Source organism: Saimiri boliviensis, chromosome 2, assembly GCF_048565385.1.
Source record: "Saimiri boliviensis isolate mSaiBol1 chromosome 2, mSaiBol1.pri, whole genome shotgun sequence".
Classification (NCBI taxonomy): domain Eukaryota; kingdom Metazoa; phylum Chordata; class Mammalia; order Primates; family Cebidae; genus Saimiri; species Saimiri boliviensis.
In genome coordinates, this window is record NC_133450.1 from 185,022,526 (window position 1) to 185,042,540 (window position 20,015).

General features: G+C 40.6%; 1 protein-coding gene and 1 pseudogene across 2 annotated transcripts; both read right to left on the reverse strand.

Annotated features, from left to right (window-relative positions):
- Nucleotides 1-270: 270 nt before the first annotated feature.
- NDUFB6 (NADH:ubiquinone oxidoreductase subunit B6) lies at nucleotides 271-19,764 on the reverse strand. Of its 2 annotated transcripts, XM_003939731.4 has the most exons (4): nucleotides 19,441-19,760; nucleotides 17,513-17,605; nucleotides 5,224-5,268; nucleotides 271-526 (listed from the first exon to the last, which is right to left on the reverse strand). In XM_003939731.4, the coding sequence occupies exons 1-4, from the start codon at nucleotides 19,618-19,620 to the stop codon at nucleotides 458-460; spliced, it is 387 nt and encodes a 128-aa protein (XP_003939780.1). In that variant the 5' UTR covers nucleotides 19,621-19,760; the 3' UTR covers nucleotides 271-457. The 2 variants fall into 2 exon arrangements, with proteins under 2 accessions (XP_003939780.1, XP_010348727.1); XM_010350425.3 differs by having other exon boundaries at nucleotides 437-5,268; nucleotides 19,441-19,764.
- Nucleotides 5,276-17,502, reverse strand: LOC141583744 (DNA fragmentation factor subunit beta pseudogene; annotated as a pseudogene).
- Nucleotides 19,765-20,015: the final 251 nt, after the last annotated feature.

Below are 20,015 nucleotides of genomic sequence, written 5' to 3' on the forward strand. Positions count from 1 at the left end.
ACAGTCTTTGAGTATCAGATCATAGTTAGAATAAGCTTTTCAATCAAGTTTCTAAATTATTTTAAATGACTCAGATTTCTTTAAAACAAAAGTGCTGGACTTTCTGTTCTTACATTTGTTTACTGCGATATTTCACTTTGCTGTATATACCCTGATACCAAATTAGAGTAAGTACTATGTAAGGAAAAAAACCTAACATGTAACTAAATACTTTTCCATATCCTGTTTTCCAAGTCGAAAATGGCCACAAAAAGTAAGTGGTCTCTGGTATTTGTTTAGCATGTTTAGTTTTTATTTATTGTTAAATTACTCAGTCTCAAATTGTACAATGCTTCAAAAGAAGTATGACAATTTCTGAGATTAAACTTTATTAAGTCACTCTTCCAGAAAATTCAGTAAATATGGTAATGTAAGAACAAACTTAGATTCATAAGCCTTTTAAATTTTTACATAATCTTTAATGATGTTGATCAGGAAATTCTTTCATTGGTGGAATTACTTCTCCAGTCTCCACAATTGTATCACCCTAGAGAAACAAAGATACAGTTAGTAGAAAAATCTTTATTCTACAGAGGTGATAGTTCTATTCTGTTCCATGTTCATCAGACCTCACAGGGAAAATGTAGTTGAGTTCTGGCACTTAACTTTTTAAAGGACTCCAGACAAAGTAGAAGCTGTCTAAATCTGAACAACCAGTATTCAATATCTTAAGGTACAGTGAAATCATAGGGAAATTTTCACTTAGAAACAAAATAACCAAAAAGGGAATGAAAATTGTGTTCTCCAAGTGATAAAGATAATCTTTTATTTTGTATGGCCCCAAGAAATGGAGGCCCTAGAGAGAAGTTGCAAGGAAACATGCGGAGTTCCAGATAAAGAAGTAATACACTCCCAGCAACTGAGTACGGGTGTTAAGCAATTACCAGTTTTCTGATTGGCTTACATATTGAATACAGAACACAAACTTTGGCTGGGCAACTGGTCCAGGTCTTTTCAATCCTAGATAATAGTGTGTGGGCAAAAAGGCATGGGCTTTGAAGCCAGACCAAGTGGTGAGAATCTTAGAACCTCCACTGACAAGCTACATCGTTTTAGACGATTATTCAGCTTCAGTTTCAGCCCTGTGTTTAAGATAACAGATTCCGTCAGCCTGCCAGTGCCTGAATGACTGCATAGAGTAGAATTTTCCCCAACCCCACCCCAATCCCTGCCTTTCCCTGACCTGGTACTGCTCAGGATTATAATACAATGAAAAAATAAATGTATTATGTTTAAGCCATTATACATTTGGGCAACAATTTGTTACCACAGCTAGCATTATCCTAACAGAAATTAGTGCCTTGAAGTGGCACTAATGCGGCTGTCATTAAAATCAAGCTATACCAGCCGTGGTGGCTCATGCCTGTAATCCCAGCACTTTGGAGGCTGAGACAGGCAGATCACGAGGTCAGGAGATCGAGACCATCCTGGCCAATATGGTGAAACCCCATCTCTACTAAAAATACAAAAAAAAATGGCTGGGCATTGTGGCACACGCCTATAGTCCCAGCTACTTGGGAGGCTGAGGCAGGAAATTGCTTGAACCCAGGAGGCAGAGACTGCAGTGAGCTGAGATCAGGCCACTGCACTACAGTATGAGTGGCAACAGTATGAGACTCCGTCTCAAAAAGAAACCAAAAACAACAACAACAACAACAAACAAATGAAGCTGTAGGGCACTGGCTTAGCAGTCTGATAGTGAAGATAAAAGCACTGGAGGCTAAAAGATGGAAACAAAAGGCAGTGGCAAGCTACTTAGCAACATATCTCCTATAACTTGGAAGCAGACTGCCTGATGAACTTGAGGTTGTAAGAGAAGTAGCTGGAAACAAAGTTATAGTATGTGTTCCGATACTATTGGCTGCCTTGGGAATGTACCTTAAGAAGCATGAGCTCAGGGAAAAAGTGGCTGATTTGAGAGGAGACATAAAAACAGAGAGGAAGAGAGAACACCTTTGGTCTACACTAGACTTTCTGTTCCTGGCCAAAAAAAAAAAATTAATGTAGAGAATCTAAAAATTCGGGCCAGTCATGGTGGCTCATGCCTGTAATTCCAGCACTTTGGGAGTCCAAGGCAGAATGATTGCTTGAGGTCCAGAGTTCAAAACCAGCCTGGGCAAGAGTAGGACTCTGCCCCCAAAAAATAAATAAATAAAAATAAAAAATAAGGACCTTGTATTAATGAAAAATCAGACTACTTCAGACTTCCTAAACAATAAATTAACACAAGAGATTCTGAGCAACAGAAGCCCAATAAAACTCAAACAGAGGGATGCAACCCTATGGCAAAGATCAGATTAAAGTGAAGGCAGCCTTTGAACCAGTCTGCCTCAGATGGCCTCCACACAGCTGCCACTGAGGAGAGAGAAGCAGACGCATGAGGACAAAAAAATGAGAGAAGTTGGTAACTATGTATAGGAATAACAGATACGGGAATTAGAAAATGACTAGAAGTAAACACATTAGATGCCTACCAAATATTTTTCTTTCCATGCCTCCAAATGTTGAGGGAAATGAATGGACAAATAACCCAAACACAGAGTTTACAAAATCCTGCCATAATGTTTGAAATTAAAACAATGTATGGCATTCAACCTCCTGGAAGCAGGTGGCAGATTTTGAAGCCCATACAACCCCTAAGGAGGGCATGCTTCCAATACCATTTAGATGTGGTCTACATCGATAATGAAAAGAACAAACCCCCTGGACAGAGCCAGCAACCAGGAAAAACTATGGTCAAAGGTGTTCTTTCCAGAAAACAAAATCAGGCCCATTCAAGTAACTTCCCACACACAGCGGTTAGGAGTAAGATTTCAGAATTGCCAAGAACCAGTGACTACTATGCTATCCAAATTCTACCACTGAACAATGGGTGTGGTTGGAGGACAAGGATACAGTTAACTTGCCTTCTTAGTTCACTGATCCTGAGATCAACAGAAATCATATCTAAACCTGATATACTATTGTACATCATCTGGAGATCATGGATTTGGGACCAGCTGCAGTGATAGAATGAGACTTTGGGATTTCTCCCTAAGGAGAGGGACTAAGTGTGTTATGCATGTGTAGAGAAAGAAGCAAAGAGATGTTTGGTGACTAGAAGGATGGAATGTAGCAGAAACTCCATGAACAGGAGTCTAGGAAAAGGAAAGAACACACAGATACTATTTGGGAATATTAGAATGAATTCTGGCCAACAGAATTTGAGCAGAAGTAATGTAAGCTACTTCCAAGCTTAGACCCTAAAAATCATCCCTGAGATGCCCCGCCCTCTCTTTCTATAATGATCTTGGAACCTCAAATTCACGAGGCATGGCTATAAGATTCAGGAGGATCACCTCATCCACAGAGTCTGTGATGTTAACAAGAAATAAACCTTTGTTTTGTTAGGCCATTGAGATTTGGAAGTTTTTTTTATTACCTATTCTATTCTAAACATATACACAATGACCATTCTTCAGTTCCTCAAAGAGGTCATGGCACAGAAACAGGAAAAGAACCACAGTGACAAAAAATACAGAAACATAAGAAATGCTACAGGATGCCTGATGTGGTCTTCTGAATAGAGCTCTCCTTTTCCTTTGAACAGTAATGGCAAAATAAATAAAAAATAAACATTTAAATGGAATAAACAGAAGACTAAATAAATGTAAATTGCCCAGCTGGTGAAACCAGCAAGATAATTTCCTATTTTGAGACTACCTAGGCTGTAATAAACATCAATGTTACACAATAAAACAAAAAGAGAAATCCCCTACTTCTTTTTTTTTTTTTTTTTTGAGACAGGGTGCTCTGTCACCCAAGCTGGAGGGCAGTGGTGCAATCTCAGCTCAGTGTAACCTCTGCCTCCCAGGTTCAAGCGATTCTTGTGCTTCAGCCTCCCCAGTAGCTGGGATTACAGGTATGCACCACCATGCCCAGCCAATTTTTTATTTTTATTAATAGTAGAGATGAAGTTTCACCATGTTGACCAGGCTGGTCTCAAAATCCCGGCCTTAAGTGATCCACCTGCCTCCACCTACTAAAGTGCTGGGATTATAGGTGTGAGCCCACCGTGCCTTGCCCCCACTTCTTTTCTTTTTTCTGAGACAGAGTCACTCTGTGACCCAGGATGGAATGCAGTGGTGCAATCTCAGCTCACTGCAACCTCTGCTTTCCAGGTTCAAGTGAGTCTTGTGCCTCATCCTCCAGGTAGCTGGGATTACAGGCATGTACCACCACATGCAGCTAATTTTTGTATTTTCATTTTAGTAGAGATGGGGTTTCACCATGTTGGCCAGGCTGGTCTCAAACTCCTAACCTCAAGTGATCCACCCACCTCAGCTTCCCGCAGTGCTGGGATTACAGGCATGAGCCACCACACCCGGATACCCCCCTCTTATTTCTTAAAGCAGAGTTCCACCTGGGACAGTTGGCCAGTTTTGGTGCCCCTTCCTAAAATTCCCTTGCTGCAACAGATAATGATTACTGTGACTAAGTCATTTGATTAAATCAAGAATGACACGTAAGTTTTGTTATTTAAATTATGGAATTTTGAGTTACAATAGTTCATTCATTATCTGTGACTAGAAATAGACAAGAACATAACATGTATTCTACTATGCTAAACAGTAACCTCACCAACAGTAAAAATACCAACTGACTACTGAGTCATCTTTTAATGCTAAAATAACTTATTTTAAATTAGTACTATGGCTCACACACTCATAGTATAAAATTTAAATTTAACATACATTTAGTGGGATGTTAAATTCACAGATGGAGAACTTAAGGTCAAATCTTGAAAATGAGGTACAAAGCCATAGGACATGAGAGTTTGGAAGTAATAACAGAAATTCAGTTGCTGTCAACCATGCATGGATGTTTGCTTAGGCTCATGCCCTAAGTTCTTTACCCAACATGAAACAGGACACAGTGAAAAACTGCTGGTACTTTCAACTCCCTTTAGGACAATCAAGGTCACAAAACAAGTTTTACAGCCAGGTTAAAAATAAATGTCCTAACTTCCCATTTCAATTATAATTGCTCCCTCAGCTATTTCTTTCTTTTTTACAAGAATACGCAAAACAGGCACTTAAACTGACAATGAGAAGAAAAGAATATTTTAATCTAATGATTGCTTGGAAGGGGAGGAAAAGGAGAGAGAAAAATAATGAACAAAAGCAAAATCAGAAGTTTACTTACTGGGAATATTCTGGGCTTCGACTGAACGATGGCATATGGTTTTGTCTGTAATAAAAGTTAACTCTGTGTTAATTATAGTGTTAAGAGTTTCTTTGGAAAGTAAGAAATAGGTCATACGCCAAATTTTAACTTAAGCTACAAACTTTCACAGAACTCCAGACTCACATATCCAACTGTTTACCCAACATCTCTACTTGACTGTCAAACAGGCATCTCAAACTTAACCAGGTCCAACACTTAACGTCTCCCAGCCCCAAACTGTTCCTCCCCATGTGCCCCATCTCAGTAAATGGCATTTTTATTTCCCAAGTTACAAAAGCCAGAAACCTTGACTCCTCAGCAGAGTCTCTTGATTCTACCTAGAGAATATACCTCAAATCCAACTGGTTCTCATCACCACCTTTGTCCAAGGCTCTATCATATTTTCATCTCAACTACCACAACAGTGCCTACTAGCCTACTAGCCTCCCTGCTTCAACTTATGCCCTCCTATGCAAATGAAAACAGTCTATTCTCCACACTTCAGGCAGCGTACACTGATTCTTTTAAGATATGTCACTCTGCTCAAAGTTTCATGATTCTTAGAGAAAAAGCCAGTCTTTTCTCCCTCATGTACTACAGCCACAGTGGCTCCCTTGCTAGGATTCCAATTCAGTCAAGACTACTTGTGCCTCAAGGGCTTTGTACTTCATAATTCCTCTACTTGAAATGTTCTTCTCCTAAATACTGCTTGGCCCCTATCCTCATTTCATTTATGTTTGTCTTCAAAGATCACTTCCTGAGAGAGGCCTAATTAAAATAGCAGGCCCTATCATTCTCTAGTTTTTTGCCCTGCTTAACTTTTCTTCTACAGACTTGGTTTTCCTAAAACATTATATACGTCTTTGTATTTATTACCAGTTTCTAAACATTTCATGAGGGAAGGGACTCAATCTGCTCTGTGCACTGCTGTATCCCTGTGTTTAAAACAGTGCCTTGCACACAGGAGGTACTAAATAAGTATTTGTTGAATACATACACTTTTTATGCATATACATCTGCACAAGATACCACTGCCCAAAATTTAAAAGATTATCGGTACGATATAAGGCATAGAGAACTGGAATATGAGAGAAATTCAGAATAAAATGTGAGGACTTCAAAATGTCTTTATGTGCTAAAGGCAAAAAGACACTGAAAAGTCATCTGAAAGATGCAGAATTCAATTAGTCAGCAAAGGAGTGAGCTGCAGCAAACTGGTTACAATCTTACTGAATATGCAGTCCTCTACCTACCCAAATCAAGAGAAAAACTAAGGTGAGTGAGTGGCTTTGGGACCTCTACTGACACAAAACGTTTAACTAAATGTATCCATCTATGGCTCAGGAAAAATCACCTGAAAGTGTGAACCCTCAGATAAGCAACCATATTACTGTATTGAATTGTCAACCTTGTAACTGCAGCTTGTTAAATTTGCTTCTCCTGGAAGATAAGTGTCTTTTCAATCCCAGAAAAATGTAGTGAAATTTAGATATGATAAAGTATGTTAAACCCAGAGTATAAATAAGTGAATGTGTCAACATTTAAAAGTTCTGAAAACAATGGGCCATTACATGTTCCATTGGTTAGAGTTTGTAATGTATAAGATAATCTGTCTAATAGAGGTTCAAAAAGGTTTAGGATTCTAGTTAAAATGTGAAATGTATTTAGATTTGTGATTTTAGGTTGAAAAATACCACTTCTTAGAATCATAAATTTACCCTATAAATACTTTGAAATAAAATTGAACATATAAAATGTATAAATGCAATTTAAAATATTAAGGGAATTTGACTATATTTGTAAATGGAATTGTTTTAGGAGAGTTCAACTTTAATTAATCCAAATATAGTAAAAACAAAAGAGATTATTATATTTTACTAGATGCACAGTTTAACAGAATTTTAAAACTGAATTTAAAGAATTAGGAAAAAATTATGTTATTATATTTGAAACTAAGGAACTGAATATTAATCTGTATTTCTAGTGACTGTAACCAGTTCTTTCTGCACCTAAAAATCACTCTTGGATGGCCAGGCACGGTGGCTCAAGCCTGTAATCCCAGCACTTTGGGAGGCCAAGGCGGGTGGATCACAAGGTCAAGAGATCGAGACCATCCTGGTCAACATGGTGAAACCCTGTCTCTACTAAAAATACAAAAAAATTAGCTGGGCATGGTGGCACATGCCTGTAATCCCAGCTACTCAGGAGGCTGAGGCAGGAGAATTGCCTGAACCCAGGAGACGGAGGTTGCAGTGAGCTGAGATCGCGCCATTGCACTCCAGCCTGGGTAACACAGCGAAACTCCGTCTCAAAAAAAAAAAAAAAAAAAAAAATCACTCTTGGATGTTAAATTTTCACTGACAGAAAGTAATGTATTTACTTCTCTAGGATCTTACATGCCAAAATAGTGAAAACTTAACAGATATATAATGAAATGAAGTAGCCTATAATGAAATGAGTCTTTTTATGAACATAAAAAGTTTTTTTAAGCCCATCAACAACAGAAATATAAACTGTTCTCAGACCCTTACAGATATAAATTGTTAGCCCTTTTTTAATGGTTGCAGAAAGACTTTGTGTTGGTTTGCAATGTGAATATCCTCTAACCCAGCTCTAATTCCTCCTAGAACAAATAATCTCATGTTTTTAACGCATAAGACAGGCCACGTCCACTTGGACTTCTCCAAAAATGCTACGGCAGCACATGCTCCTAAAATATTCACTACTATTCCATCATCAGAAAGCCCTCCCTTCCAAAAATATCCTACTTATTTCCAAGGCTAGAGATTTTACAGTCATAAATGACTGTGAATTTTGGTTTTATCCCCAACCTAATCAACCACAAATTTCAGGTGTTTCTTCCTTTAAAAGTATCTCTGGCTTTATTTTTCTTTCATTCATGCTCTCTTCACACGAACCAGATTCTCAACTCACATCTACTAAAATGCGACAGCCTCCAGTTGATCTGCCCTGCTGTTAAAACTTTCCTCCCTTCAATTCACCCTACATTCCAATGTTTTATCTACATTTTCCTCAATATATCACATTCATCAAGTCACTCTCCCACTAAAAAATGGAAAACTTCCCATTGCCTATCACATGCAGTTCAACTTCTTCTAACTTTCAAGACCTTCCAAAAATTGGTCCCAGACTACCTAGTCAACAGACCTTCCATTCTCGTCAGCTCCTCAGTCTTGGGTACATATGGCCATGTTCATTACTGACTCCGTATCTTTGCTGCTAACAGGAATTAACTTTTCTCCTCCAGATTCTTTCCCAAATTATACCTAACTTCCAACTTTACTATAAAGTCCTTGAGGTTGGAATTGGCCGTGCATATTCTTTCTATAGCAATAATGGAAGAGCATACACTAGGCACTCCATATTTGTTAATCAAGGGGCTTAATCTGCTTAGTACACAGAACAAAGATGTCAACAATCAGAATTTTAAAGAGCCTACATAATCAATAGAGAACACAATCAGAGACAGCAACTCATGTTGGGGGCGGGGTGTTCTGAAAAGCCCCCAAAATTTTGGTGGTTTCACTCTTCTGTCACTAGGCTAACAGAAAGCCAACATCAATTAGATTATCTATAATTTGTTAGGCAGTCCTTAACTTCTGTCTCGTTTTTATTCTGAAATAATTTTAAACTTACATAAGGCTGCAAGAAAGAAAAAAAAGAATTTTTTTCCTTGAATCACTTTATAGTAAATTGCTGACCAGTTTATTTCTATAGTGTACTTCCTACAAACAAAAACATTCTTAATTACAGTACAACCATCAAGATAAGGAAATTAACACTTATACATTACTATCTCTACCTGGTCTAAAAATTCCATTCAAATTTTCCCAATTGTCTCAGTAACTGTTTGAGCTTATCCAAAAATCCCCTTATGTGATAAGTTCTCCAGTGATGGTTTAGGCTCTTTAAAATTCTGACTGCAACCAACATCATTGTTCTTACAGATTATGCAATTATGCCTATTAATGAATAATTGCATTTATTTGGCATATCTCTTTATTCTTCCTCAATCTAGAACAATCTTAAAGTCCTTCTTTAATATTCATGATCTTGACATTTCTGAAGGTGTAACACCAATAATGATGCAGAATAGCTCCTCAGTTTGGGTTTATCTTCTGTTTCCTCATGTGAATTTAATCAATAAATTACATTCGTTTAAGCACCACTGGCAGGCTTATCACAAAATAAATACTGTGTTCTTTTTATTACAGCCTATCAAGTGTAACACATAACTTCAGTTTGTCCCATTATCGATGTTAATTTAGATCTCTTGACTAAGGTGGTGTCTGCCAGATTTCTCTACTACAAAGATAACCCTTTCTCCCTTTGTAACAAGTATTTTGAGGATAAGTATTTTAAAATTAATATTAGCATACTCTTTATTTATTTTTTTTTTTTTTTGCATTTTTGAGATGGAGTCTCACTTTGGCGCAAGGCTGGAGTGCAATGGTACAATCTCAGCTCACTGCAACCTCAACCTCCCAGGTTCAAATGATTCTCCTGTCTCAGCCTCCCAAGAAGCTGGGACTACAGACACGCACCACCACGTCCAGCTGATTTTTTAATTAGTGGTACAAACGAGGTTTCACCATATTGGCCAGGATGGTCTCAGTCTCTTCACCTTGTGATCTGCCCACGTAGGCCTCCCAAAGTGCTGGGATTACAGGCGTGAGCCACTGCATCCGGCCTTATTATATTATTTTTTTATTGAGACAGGAGTCTCACTCTGTTACCCAGGTTGGGGTATAGTGAGCAACACAATTGTAGCTCATTGCAGGCTTCACATCTTGGGCTCAAGCAATCCTCATGCTTCAGCCTCCCAAAGTATAAAGATTACAGGTGTGAACCACTGTGCCTAATATTAGCATCCTTTTATGTTCCTTAGCTGAATTAAATATTACCATGATTCTCAAACTGTAATTTTTCTAATTCTATCATTCAGCAAATTATTGCTTTAAAAAAGCTTTCTTTTCTACCCATTTATTAATTCACTTATTTCTATCAGTTTGCACTCATGGATTTTCATTTTATTCAGTTGTTTTTCATTTTATTCATTTGACTCTCATCTATTACTATCATTATTTATTTTGATGCTCAAATTGTCCTGGCAGGAGTCCTTGCAAGCTGTGTCCCTTTGAAATATTCTTTCAGCACATCTTTACTTTCTGGCACCATAATATGTTCTAAGCTCATCTTATGCTTTCCTCCTGCCCTGGAATCGGCCATTGCTCTGAGCTCTGGGTCCTTTCAGTGGATAACTGTATTCAGAATATAAGACCTGGCTTCTAATTGTGCTAATTGCTAAAGAGTAGCAATGTTTCTAGGCCCTCTCAGTGGACAGAGCTAGAGAATATGTCTACACAGGCAAACAGACACACGTATCCACATTCATATCCATATCTATTTCTAGGTATATCAACACATTTTAAAAACCATGAGTTCACACCAGTACCTCCAATTCCACTCTACCACCACAAGCTTTTCTTCCTTTTCACATACATAACTCCCTTTTCTGACAGTGAGAATTTTCGGTCCTTTCATCATAAACATATGTACTTGCAGGCATACCTCACCGTATTGCACTTTGCTTTATTGCACTTCACATATATTGTGCTTTTTTATAAATAGAAGGTTTGTAACAACCACAAGACAAGCATGCTTATCAGTGCCATTTTTCATTTTTAGAAAATTTTTATTGCTTTTCCTGATTATATAGCAAATGTAAATATTCACATATTACAAATGACTTTTTTTTAAAGTACATTTTAACGTGTTATAAAATAAATGCCCATTTCAAAAATTCAAGTATCATAAAATACATGATTTTGAAAATGGGCCCTCTGTAATCCAGTCCCACCTCTGTGCCCCACAGGATTACTGCTGTTCAGTTTGGCATGTTTCCTTCTAGACTGTCTCTGTGCACCGGCTGCCTGCACTACTGACATGAGCTCCATATTATCTGAGATGACAGTAACTCTGATAAACAGAGCAGAGTTCAGCTGCCAGTGCACTGAACATCTTCCAGTTTCTACAGAGAAACACTTTCTTCATAAAAGCTTGAAACGGCGACATAGTTTTGCACTACGTAAATGTATCAGGTTGAATCATGAAATTATGAGAGCTGACCATTTTCGGCCTAGAAAAACAGCAGTTTCATGTGGTTCAACATAATAGTGATGGCCCTACTCAGAGACATTGGGAGGTTTCCTGCTGTTATAAACAGTTCAGTATGCCAGGTGTGATGGCTCATGCCTGTAATCCCAGCACTTTGAAAGGTAAAGGCGGGCAGATCACCTGAGGTCAGGAGTTCAAGACCAGCCTGACCAACATAGCGAAACTGGACTCTACAAAAAATACAAAAATTAGTCAGCCACGGTGGTGGGTGCCTGTAATCCCAGCTACTTGGGAGAGTGAGGCAGGAGAATCGCTTGAACTCAGGAGACAGAGGTTGCAGTGAGCCGAGACTGTACGACTGCACTCTAGCCTGGGTGACAGTGAGAACCTGTCTCAAAAAAAAAAAAAAAAAAAAAAAAAATCAGCAGTGAATGTCCTTGTATGTTCTTTACTGAGAACAAACATCTTACCCCCAAAGCATGACACCTCTCTTTTGGGCATTTAAGAGAGTCAAGAAGGATGGAGCTGCCCATTTGCCATGGAAATGAAGACCCAGCAGAGACCTGAGGCATAAACTTGTCCCTCAAGCAAGAGTGGCCAACTTCAGCCATGACACCATTTTAGTACGGTGACCACACTACATGAGCAAACCAAATACTGGTAAAACCAAAGAACAGACAAATTCCTCAACTCAGAGACAATTCTTATCCCTAATGACCAGTATGACCAGGAACTCACAGATATCCAGTGAGTACCCCAAAGCTGTCCTCTGGAAGTTGGGCTGTCAGAAGGTATAAAAATTGATTTAGGCCCAGTGTGGTGGCTCACGCCTGTAATCCCAGAACTTTGGGAAGCCGAGGCAGGTGGATCACCTGAGGTCAGGAGTTTGAGACTAGCCTGACTGACGTGGCGAAACCCCGTCTCTACTAAAAATACAAAAATTAGCTGGGAATAGTGTGCTTGCCTGTAATCCCAGCTACTCAGGAGGCTGAGGCAGGAGAATAACTTGAACCCAGGAGGCAGAGGTTGCAGTGAGCCAAGATCATGCCACTATACTCCAGCCTGGGCAACAAAAGTGAAACTCCGTCTACAAAAAATACACACACACACACACACACACACACACACACACACACACACACACAAGGATTCAGAAATGTATTGAAATCAGATATAAAGGAAACATTTTTTAAGGTTTTTTCCAGGAGCTACTGGAGTAACCAAAAAAAATAAAAAGGCACCTGTTAAAATTATACCTGTCAGGCTTCACACAAAGAAAAGAACGTGGTGTGTATGTGTCACTGGCACTTTCGCACAGGCTTCTTCCTCTTCAACCTTGTCTGGGGTTTGTAGATTCTGCTACGGTCACAGTTGAGCTTGTGGGTGGTTCTCTTATGGCAGACAATGTGTACTAATTTTAAGTTCTCTGAGGTAAAAAGCAGGCCATAAAAATATTCCCCGTTCACTTCTCTTCCGTCTTGTTCCTTAACTGCTTCCCCCAGTGTGGAAGGATGGTGCATTCTTTTTTCTATTATGTGATCCAGGTTCCAGGTGCTGAAGAAGATCCTGCTCTCCCTGTTATTGTAGGGGTTGATATGAGTGTCTCGACAAGCAGCCGTCCATGTTGAAGTGGCCCTGGCAGGAGAACCAACATTGCAGTGTGCAGAGACTGCTGCCACTCTTGTCTCTGCACACCAGAGTAGTGCCGGTCCTGTCCAAGTGGCTGCTGTTGTACTGCTCAGACTGGAGTATCTGGCACGTGGAGCCAAGGATTCACAAGAATTCCTCCTTAGCCTCTGCACCCACCTTGGAGGATTAGGAGCTCACCTCTTTCAGGTAACTCCAGATCTGGCTCTCCCAACTGTATCTCAGATAGCCAGACTTATTCCAAAATTGGGACTTCAAGCCTTCAAACCACGGTGAGTCCTCAGCCAGGGTCTCTGCCGCGATGTTCTGGCTCATGTTGTGCAGGAGGTTGGCAGCAACTTCTGCCTCTGCTCACCACACAGCAGCTGCCCGGAGGCCTGGATGAGCCCCACGTGCGGCTTGTGAAATGCACTGAGGAAGCGCCCCATGTCACTCACATAGCCCTGCCAGGCCTGGCCCGAGGTGAGCAGCATCAGTTCGGAGTTGTCAGGGACGCTAGGAAAGTAGACTTTGGTCAGCTCTGTGCCATCCTCGTGCAGGCACTGCCGGGAGCCGTGCTCAGGGAGCTGGAACCAGAGGCAGCCCTTGCACAGTACCTTCGAGAAGCTACTGCCTGCCACGCCTAACTTTCGGTTCATGGTCTTGGGCTTCTGGAGCACTGCTGATGTCCCCAAGGGATCTGGGACCTGCAGGCGGCAGCACCCGCTGGCCGGTTACTCAGGCCCCTCCTTGCCCTGGCCACAAGGGTCTGCACCAGATGGGGTCTGCAAAGCTGGCATGGGCCAGGCACCAATCCCAGAAACTCAGTGCCGTTTTTCAAACATGTGTTTGCTTCACAACTCTGTGTCATATTTTGGTAATTCTCCCAATATTTCAATTTTTTTTTTTTTTTTTTTTTTCTGAGATGGAGTCTCACTCTGTCACCCAGGCTGGAGTACAGTGGTGTGATCCCTCATTGCAACCGCCCTTTCCCAGGTTCAAGTGATTCTCCTGCCTCAGCCTCCCAAGTAGCTGGGACTACAGGCGTGTACCACCACGCCCGGCTAAGTTTTGTATTTTTAGTAGAGATGGGGTTTCACCATGTTGGCCAAGCTGGTCTCGAAATCCTGACCTCATGATCTGCCCACCTCAGTCTCCCAAAGGGCTGGGATTACAGGTGTGAGCCACTGCACCTGGCCTCAAACCTTTTCATTATTGTTATATTAATATCTGTTATGGTAATCTGCAGTCAGTGATTTTTGATGTTACTATTATAAATTTTAGGGGGCAACACAAATCACACTCATATAAGATAGCAAATTTAATCAGTAAATGTTGTGTGTTGTGACTGTTCTAACAACTGGCCATTCTCCAACTCTCTCCTTCTCTTTGGACTGTCCTAGTCCCTGAGACACAACAATACCGAAATTAGGCCTATTAATAACACTACAATGACCTCTAACCCTTTAAGCAAAAGGAAGAGCTGCATGTTTCTCATTTTATATCAAAAGCTACTTGATAGGCTGAGGCAGGAGAACTGCTTGAACCTAGGAGGCAGAGGTTGCAGTGAGCCAAGATGGCACCACCACACTCCAGCCTAGGTGACACAGCAAGACCCTGTCTCAAAAAGAAAAAAAAAAAAATAGTAATTCCTCTGATGGATCTAGGCAAAGTATACGGAAAATCTTCTGGGAAAGAATTTACCAACCCATATGCCATTAAGAAGATTTACGATTCATGGGAGGAGGTCAAAGTATCAACATGAACAAGAGTTTGAAACAAGTTAATTTCAACTCTCCTGAGGGATTCAAGACTTCCGTGAGGGGAAAAAACTGTCGATGTGGTAGATATAGCAAGAGAACTAGAATTAGAAGTCAAGCCTGAATCTGACTGAAGTGCCTCAATCTCATGATAAAGCTTGATAGATGAGAAAATGCTTCTTCTGGATGAGCAAAGAAAGCAGTTTCTTGAGATAGAATCTGCTCCGGGTAAAGATGCTATGAACATTGTTGAAATGGCAACAATGGATTTCAAATACTACATAAACTTAGTTGTAAAGCAGCAGCATGGTTGAGAGGACTGACTCCAATTTTGAAAGTTCTATTGTGGGTAAAATGCTATCAAACAGCATCTCATACTACAGAGAAATCTTTCATGAAAATAAGAGTCAACTGATGTGGCAAACCACACACACACACACATTCTTTCTTTTTTGAGACGGAGTCTTGTTCTGTTGCCCAGGCTGGAGTGTACTGGTACAATCTCGGCTCACTACAACCTCCGCCTCCTAGGTTCAAGCGATTCTCCTGCCTCAGCTTCCCAAGTAGCTTGGATTACAGGAAACCACTATCATGGCTGGCTAATTGTTGTATTTTTAGTACAGACAGGGTTTCACCATCTTGGCCAAGCTGATCTTGAACTCCTAACCTCGTGATCCACCTGCCTCAGCCTCCCAAAGTGCTGGGATTACAGGCATGAGCTACTGTGCCCAGCCTATTGTCTTATATTAAGAAATTGCCACAGCCACTCCAGCCTGCAACAACCATCACCCTGATCAGTCAGCAGTTATCAACATCAAAGGAAGACCTTCCACTAGCAAAAAGATTATATACAGTCACTGAAGGCTCAGAGATCATTAGAATTTTTTAGCAATAAAGTTGTTTTTCTTTTTAAAACAGGCTACCACTCCGGCACCTAGGCCGGAATGCAGTGGTGCAATCATAGTTTATTGCAGCCTCGACCTCCTGGGCTCAAGTAACCTTCCCATCTCAGCCTCTTGAGCAGCTGGGATTACAGGTGTGTGCCACCAAATTCAGTTTTTTTTTGTTTTTGTTTTTGTTTTTTAAGACGTGGAGTCTCACTATGTTGCTCAGGCTGATCAAACTTCTGGCCTCAAGCAATTTTCTTGCCTTGGCCTCCCAAAGTGCTAGAGCTATAGGTGGGAGCTGCCATTGCCCAGGCTGGTCGAACTTCTGACCTCAAGCAATCTTCTCACCTTGGCCTCTCAAAGTGCTAGGGCTACAGGTGGGAGCCACTGCACCTGGCCCAGCAAGAAAGTATTTTTAAATTAAGGCATATACATTGTTGTTTTACACACATGCTATTACAAACTTACACTACAGCACAGTGTATACGTAACTTTTATATGCACTAGGAAACCAAAAAATTTGTGTAACTCGCTTCGGTGGTCTAGAACTAAAGAATACTTTTGGAACTGCAGTGGTCTAGAACCAATTCTGCAGTATCTCTGAGGTATGCCTGTATTTGACCAATCTCCCTATATATAACCAATCTCCTGTCACAACCACCCCCCAGCATGAATACCTGCCTCACCTCATTCAGGTTCTGACTTTTATTTATTTATTTTTTTTTTTTGAGACAGAATTTTGCTCTTATTGCCCAGGCTGAAGTGCAATGGCATGATGTCGGCTCACCATAACCTCCGCTTCCCAGGTTCAAGCGATTCTCCTGCCTCAGCCTCCCAAGTAGCTGGGATTACAGGTACGCACCACAACAGCTGGCTAATTTTTGTATTTTTAGTAGAGATGGGAGTTTCTCCATGTTGGTCAGGCTGGTCTCGAACTCCCAACCCTAGGTGATCCACCCGTCTTGGCCTCCCAAAGTGCTGGGATTACAAGCGTGAGCCACTGCGTCCAGCAGGTTCTGACATCTTACTCTGAGCTGTCACCTGCCTCATGCCATCCTTCTTCCAGATGTCTTCCTCCCTCTGCTCAGGTTCCAATATTCTATACTAGGCTGTTGCCACTGTTGCTCCCCCGACAGATGTGCTCACCCTCCCCCTCTGCAACCACTCAGGATCTAACACCCCTCACTTGGTATATGAATGCCCTCCTCACTCTTTTGTGTTCCAACATTCCATGCTACACAGCCACCACTGCTCACTCTGCCATGCCACTTCCCAAAATGCATGTCCTTCTCAGTCTGCGTGGGATCCAACATCCTGCACCAGACTGAGCCTTTAAAATACCACAACTGGCTCAGTTCAGTCAGCCCATACAAGATCTAATATTATCAGTGAAAAAGTTCAGGCATATGGACATCCTGAGTTCTAAATAAATAAAGTTGTGAAGAATCCAATAAAATGAAGGAAACAGAAATGGGGTGGGCAAAGATAAGCTTTGTCTATTTTGAATTTTTATCTCATACCAGATATAGGTCATTATAAAGGAGAAGAAATTCTTTTCTCCCTTCCTATTCATGACCTGAACTTACCCTAATATTATTAGGTCACTACATTCTGATCTTTTAAATGCTATTTCTATGAGGAAATCCATTTCAAGTTGTAAACTAATATAGTGACATAATTTTTGAAAAACTATACTCAATTACTTAACTTTCATTAAATTTTTTCCCTAAGGAAATTCAAAGTAGATCAAAATCAGTTTATAAGTGGCAGATTATTTCCACTAAGCAGGGTAAGATACCCACAAAGAAAATAATTTTGGACAATATTAAAAATAAATTCTGAAAAGGACATACTTACAGCCACATGATATTTCACGTAATAATGAACAATCCAGGCAGGTATAAGCACACAAGTAAAAAAAAACATACTCTTTCGGTACGCCTTATAGACCTGGGGGGAAAAAAACACATATACAAACTAAACATATCCCATGTTTTATATTTATGGCAGAACAAAAAGCATCAATGATATAACAATGTCATTATTATTTTACAAATCTCTAAATGGTACCTATTTCCTTATAGTCTGTGGCTAACCCCGTCGACTTAAATATTATTAGTAAATGCAGAGTTTGCTGGAAGATACTCACAAAATCCAAACCAAAAAGCTTAAGATAAGTAGTATTTTGCAAGACTATAGCAAGGCATTTATAGATTTTTTAAAAAGACTTCTAAAACTAACTTTATCTTAAGTTTGTTAAAGATAAAATACAGCAAAATAATGAAAGAATAATTTTAATGTATTTAACCACAGTAATCAAACCTATGGAATATTTCAGGTATAGTCATCTCCCTTATTTATCTATCAATGCCACTAGCATTATTTTAGGTATAAGGCAGACAACCTTGACATCAATGCTGGAAAAAGGACATTTTACATATTGAGATGGGGTGCCCCGAGCTCACTCCGAGATGCCTTCTGCAACGCTATTTAAAAAAAAAAAAAAACTAAAAATGGAACTTTCCCATGTCCTCCAATTTGATTAAAACACATCTATCCATTCAAGGAAGGGGCAATCCAGAGTCTAAGAACTATAACCGATATGATTATAAAGTAATAAATTAACTCAAAGTAAGGTAAGGTGAATTTCAACACATGATTATTTATTTACTTCCTTAGATCACCAACTGATGGATGGGACGTCAGCTTTAAATAGGTGACTGACAATATCCTGATATGTCTGGGATACAAAGGGTGGGAGAAGAGTTGAATTTTTGATACCATAAATAAGTATCCAATACCACTTTTTCAGAAAAATTTTCAACAATTCTGTTGCAACAGAATTTGTAGCACAGTAAGAAATAGATACATGTTGATTTCAATATGAACTTCAATTCCTAGCTCCCTGACCACCGGCAAATCACTGGATCTTTTTAGGCCTCAGTTTCCTCACATTTAAAGTGAGGATTAGGAATAGTTTCTACCTTACAGGAATAAAGAAATGAAGTAACACATGTAAAACCCTCAGTAGAGTACCAACCACACAGCAAGCACCCAAGTGTTACTATTATTACTACTATTATCAGTAAGCGTTGTAGGTAACTGAAAGCAATTCTGAGATGTGTTTATCACCCATAACAGACCTCAAGAAAATACTCAGAGGCCTTGAAAATAAAGCTTCTGAATGAGTGATTTTCTTCAAAGCCCCAAATGTCATTTTTTTTTAATGAAACACTGTCTTAAAAGTACAGTGTGGTAGTTTATAAATGTAGCTCTTGAATGTGACTCACTAGGCATAGCAACAAGACCCTGTCTTTTATGGTGATCACATGGAGCTGTACTACCAGCTAGGGGCTAGCTGTGCCCTCTAGTAGCTGGATCCTGTGTTACCTGGTCTCTAGAACTTCACACTTAAAAGTTAGACAAGCGTTCTCAAATAGTAAAATCACAGAATTTTTAACTGCAGCGATTCCTTGACTATCTACAGTCAAGAGAAAAGATATCTACAGTCAAGAAAACCAAACGTGCAGCGTCCTGGAAAACCTAAGTATTAAGATTCGCCTCCGTCTCACTGTACTTGACAGTAAAAGGCATGATTCTCTCAAAGCCATACATATTCCTGGACTCCTGCCTCCCGAGACTCCAGGAGGACTCTCGGGACAGGCCAGTGTCACCACGCACGGAACGTTATCAGTGGGGCTGCAAGGAGCGTACGTCCAGTGTCCAGGCTACCGGCCGCGGTGGGATGCGTTGGTGGGGATCACCACTAACCTCTCATCACTCACCATGTTCCTCCAAGGGGACTTATTTGCCAAAAACTTATCCCAGAATCTGTCCATAGGCCACTTCGCCTCTGGGGGCAGCACCGGCTCCCGAGGGCTCAGCTCCTGGTCCTTTAGCCATTGCCTTCTCAGCGCTCGCAGCTGCTGCTGCCGCAGTTTCTCATCCGGAGTGTACCCCGACATGTCGCCGCTGGTATTAAGACAAAAGGACACAGAGCGCCCTCGAGCTAGGGTCTCCTTACTTCAGCGCGCTCACGCTCTGCAAAGCGACCTTGAGGGCACCGCTGGCGGCAGCGCGCGGTTATCACGTCACATCCTGGTCCTGCCTCTGCAGGGGGCCCAGCTTCCTCGCGAGAAGAGCAGCGTCCTGGCATGCGCAAAGCTTTCCACCTCCAATTTCCTCTCCGCCCACCCCCACTTTACGCGCCCAGATTACGACCCTGTGGGGACGCGGACTACTCCTAGTTGTGGGGTCTGGGAAAAGTGACAAGATTAGACGAAAGTATGCTAAGTAAGAGGACTGGAGGTTTTGTTCAGGAAGAATTTGTATGCTGGGAGCAGGAAGAATAAGCATACGT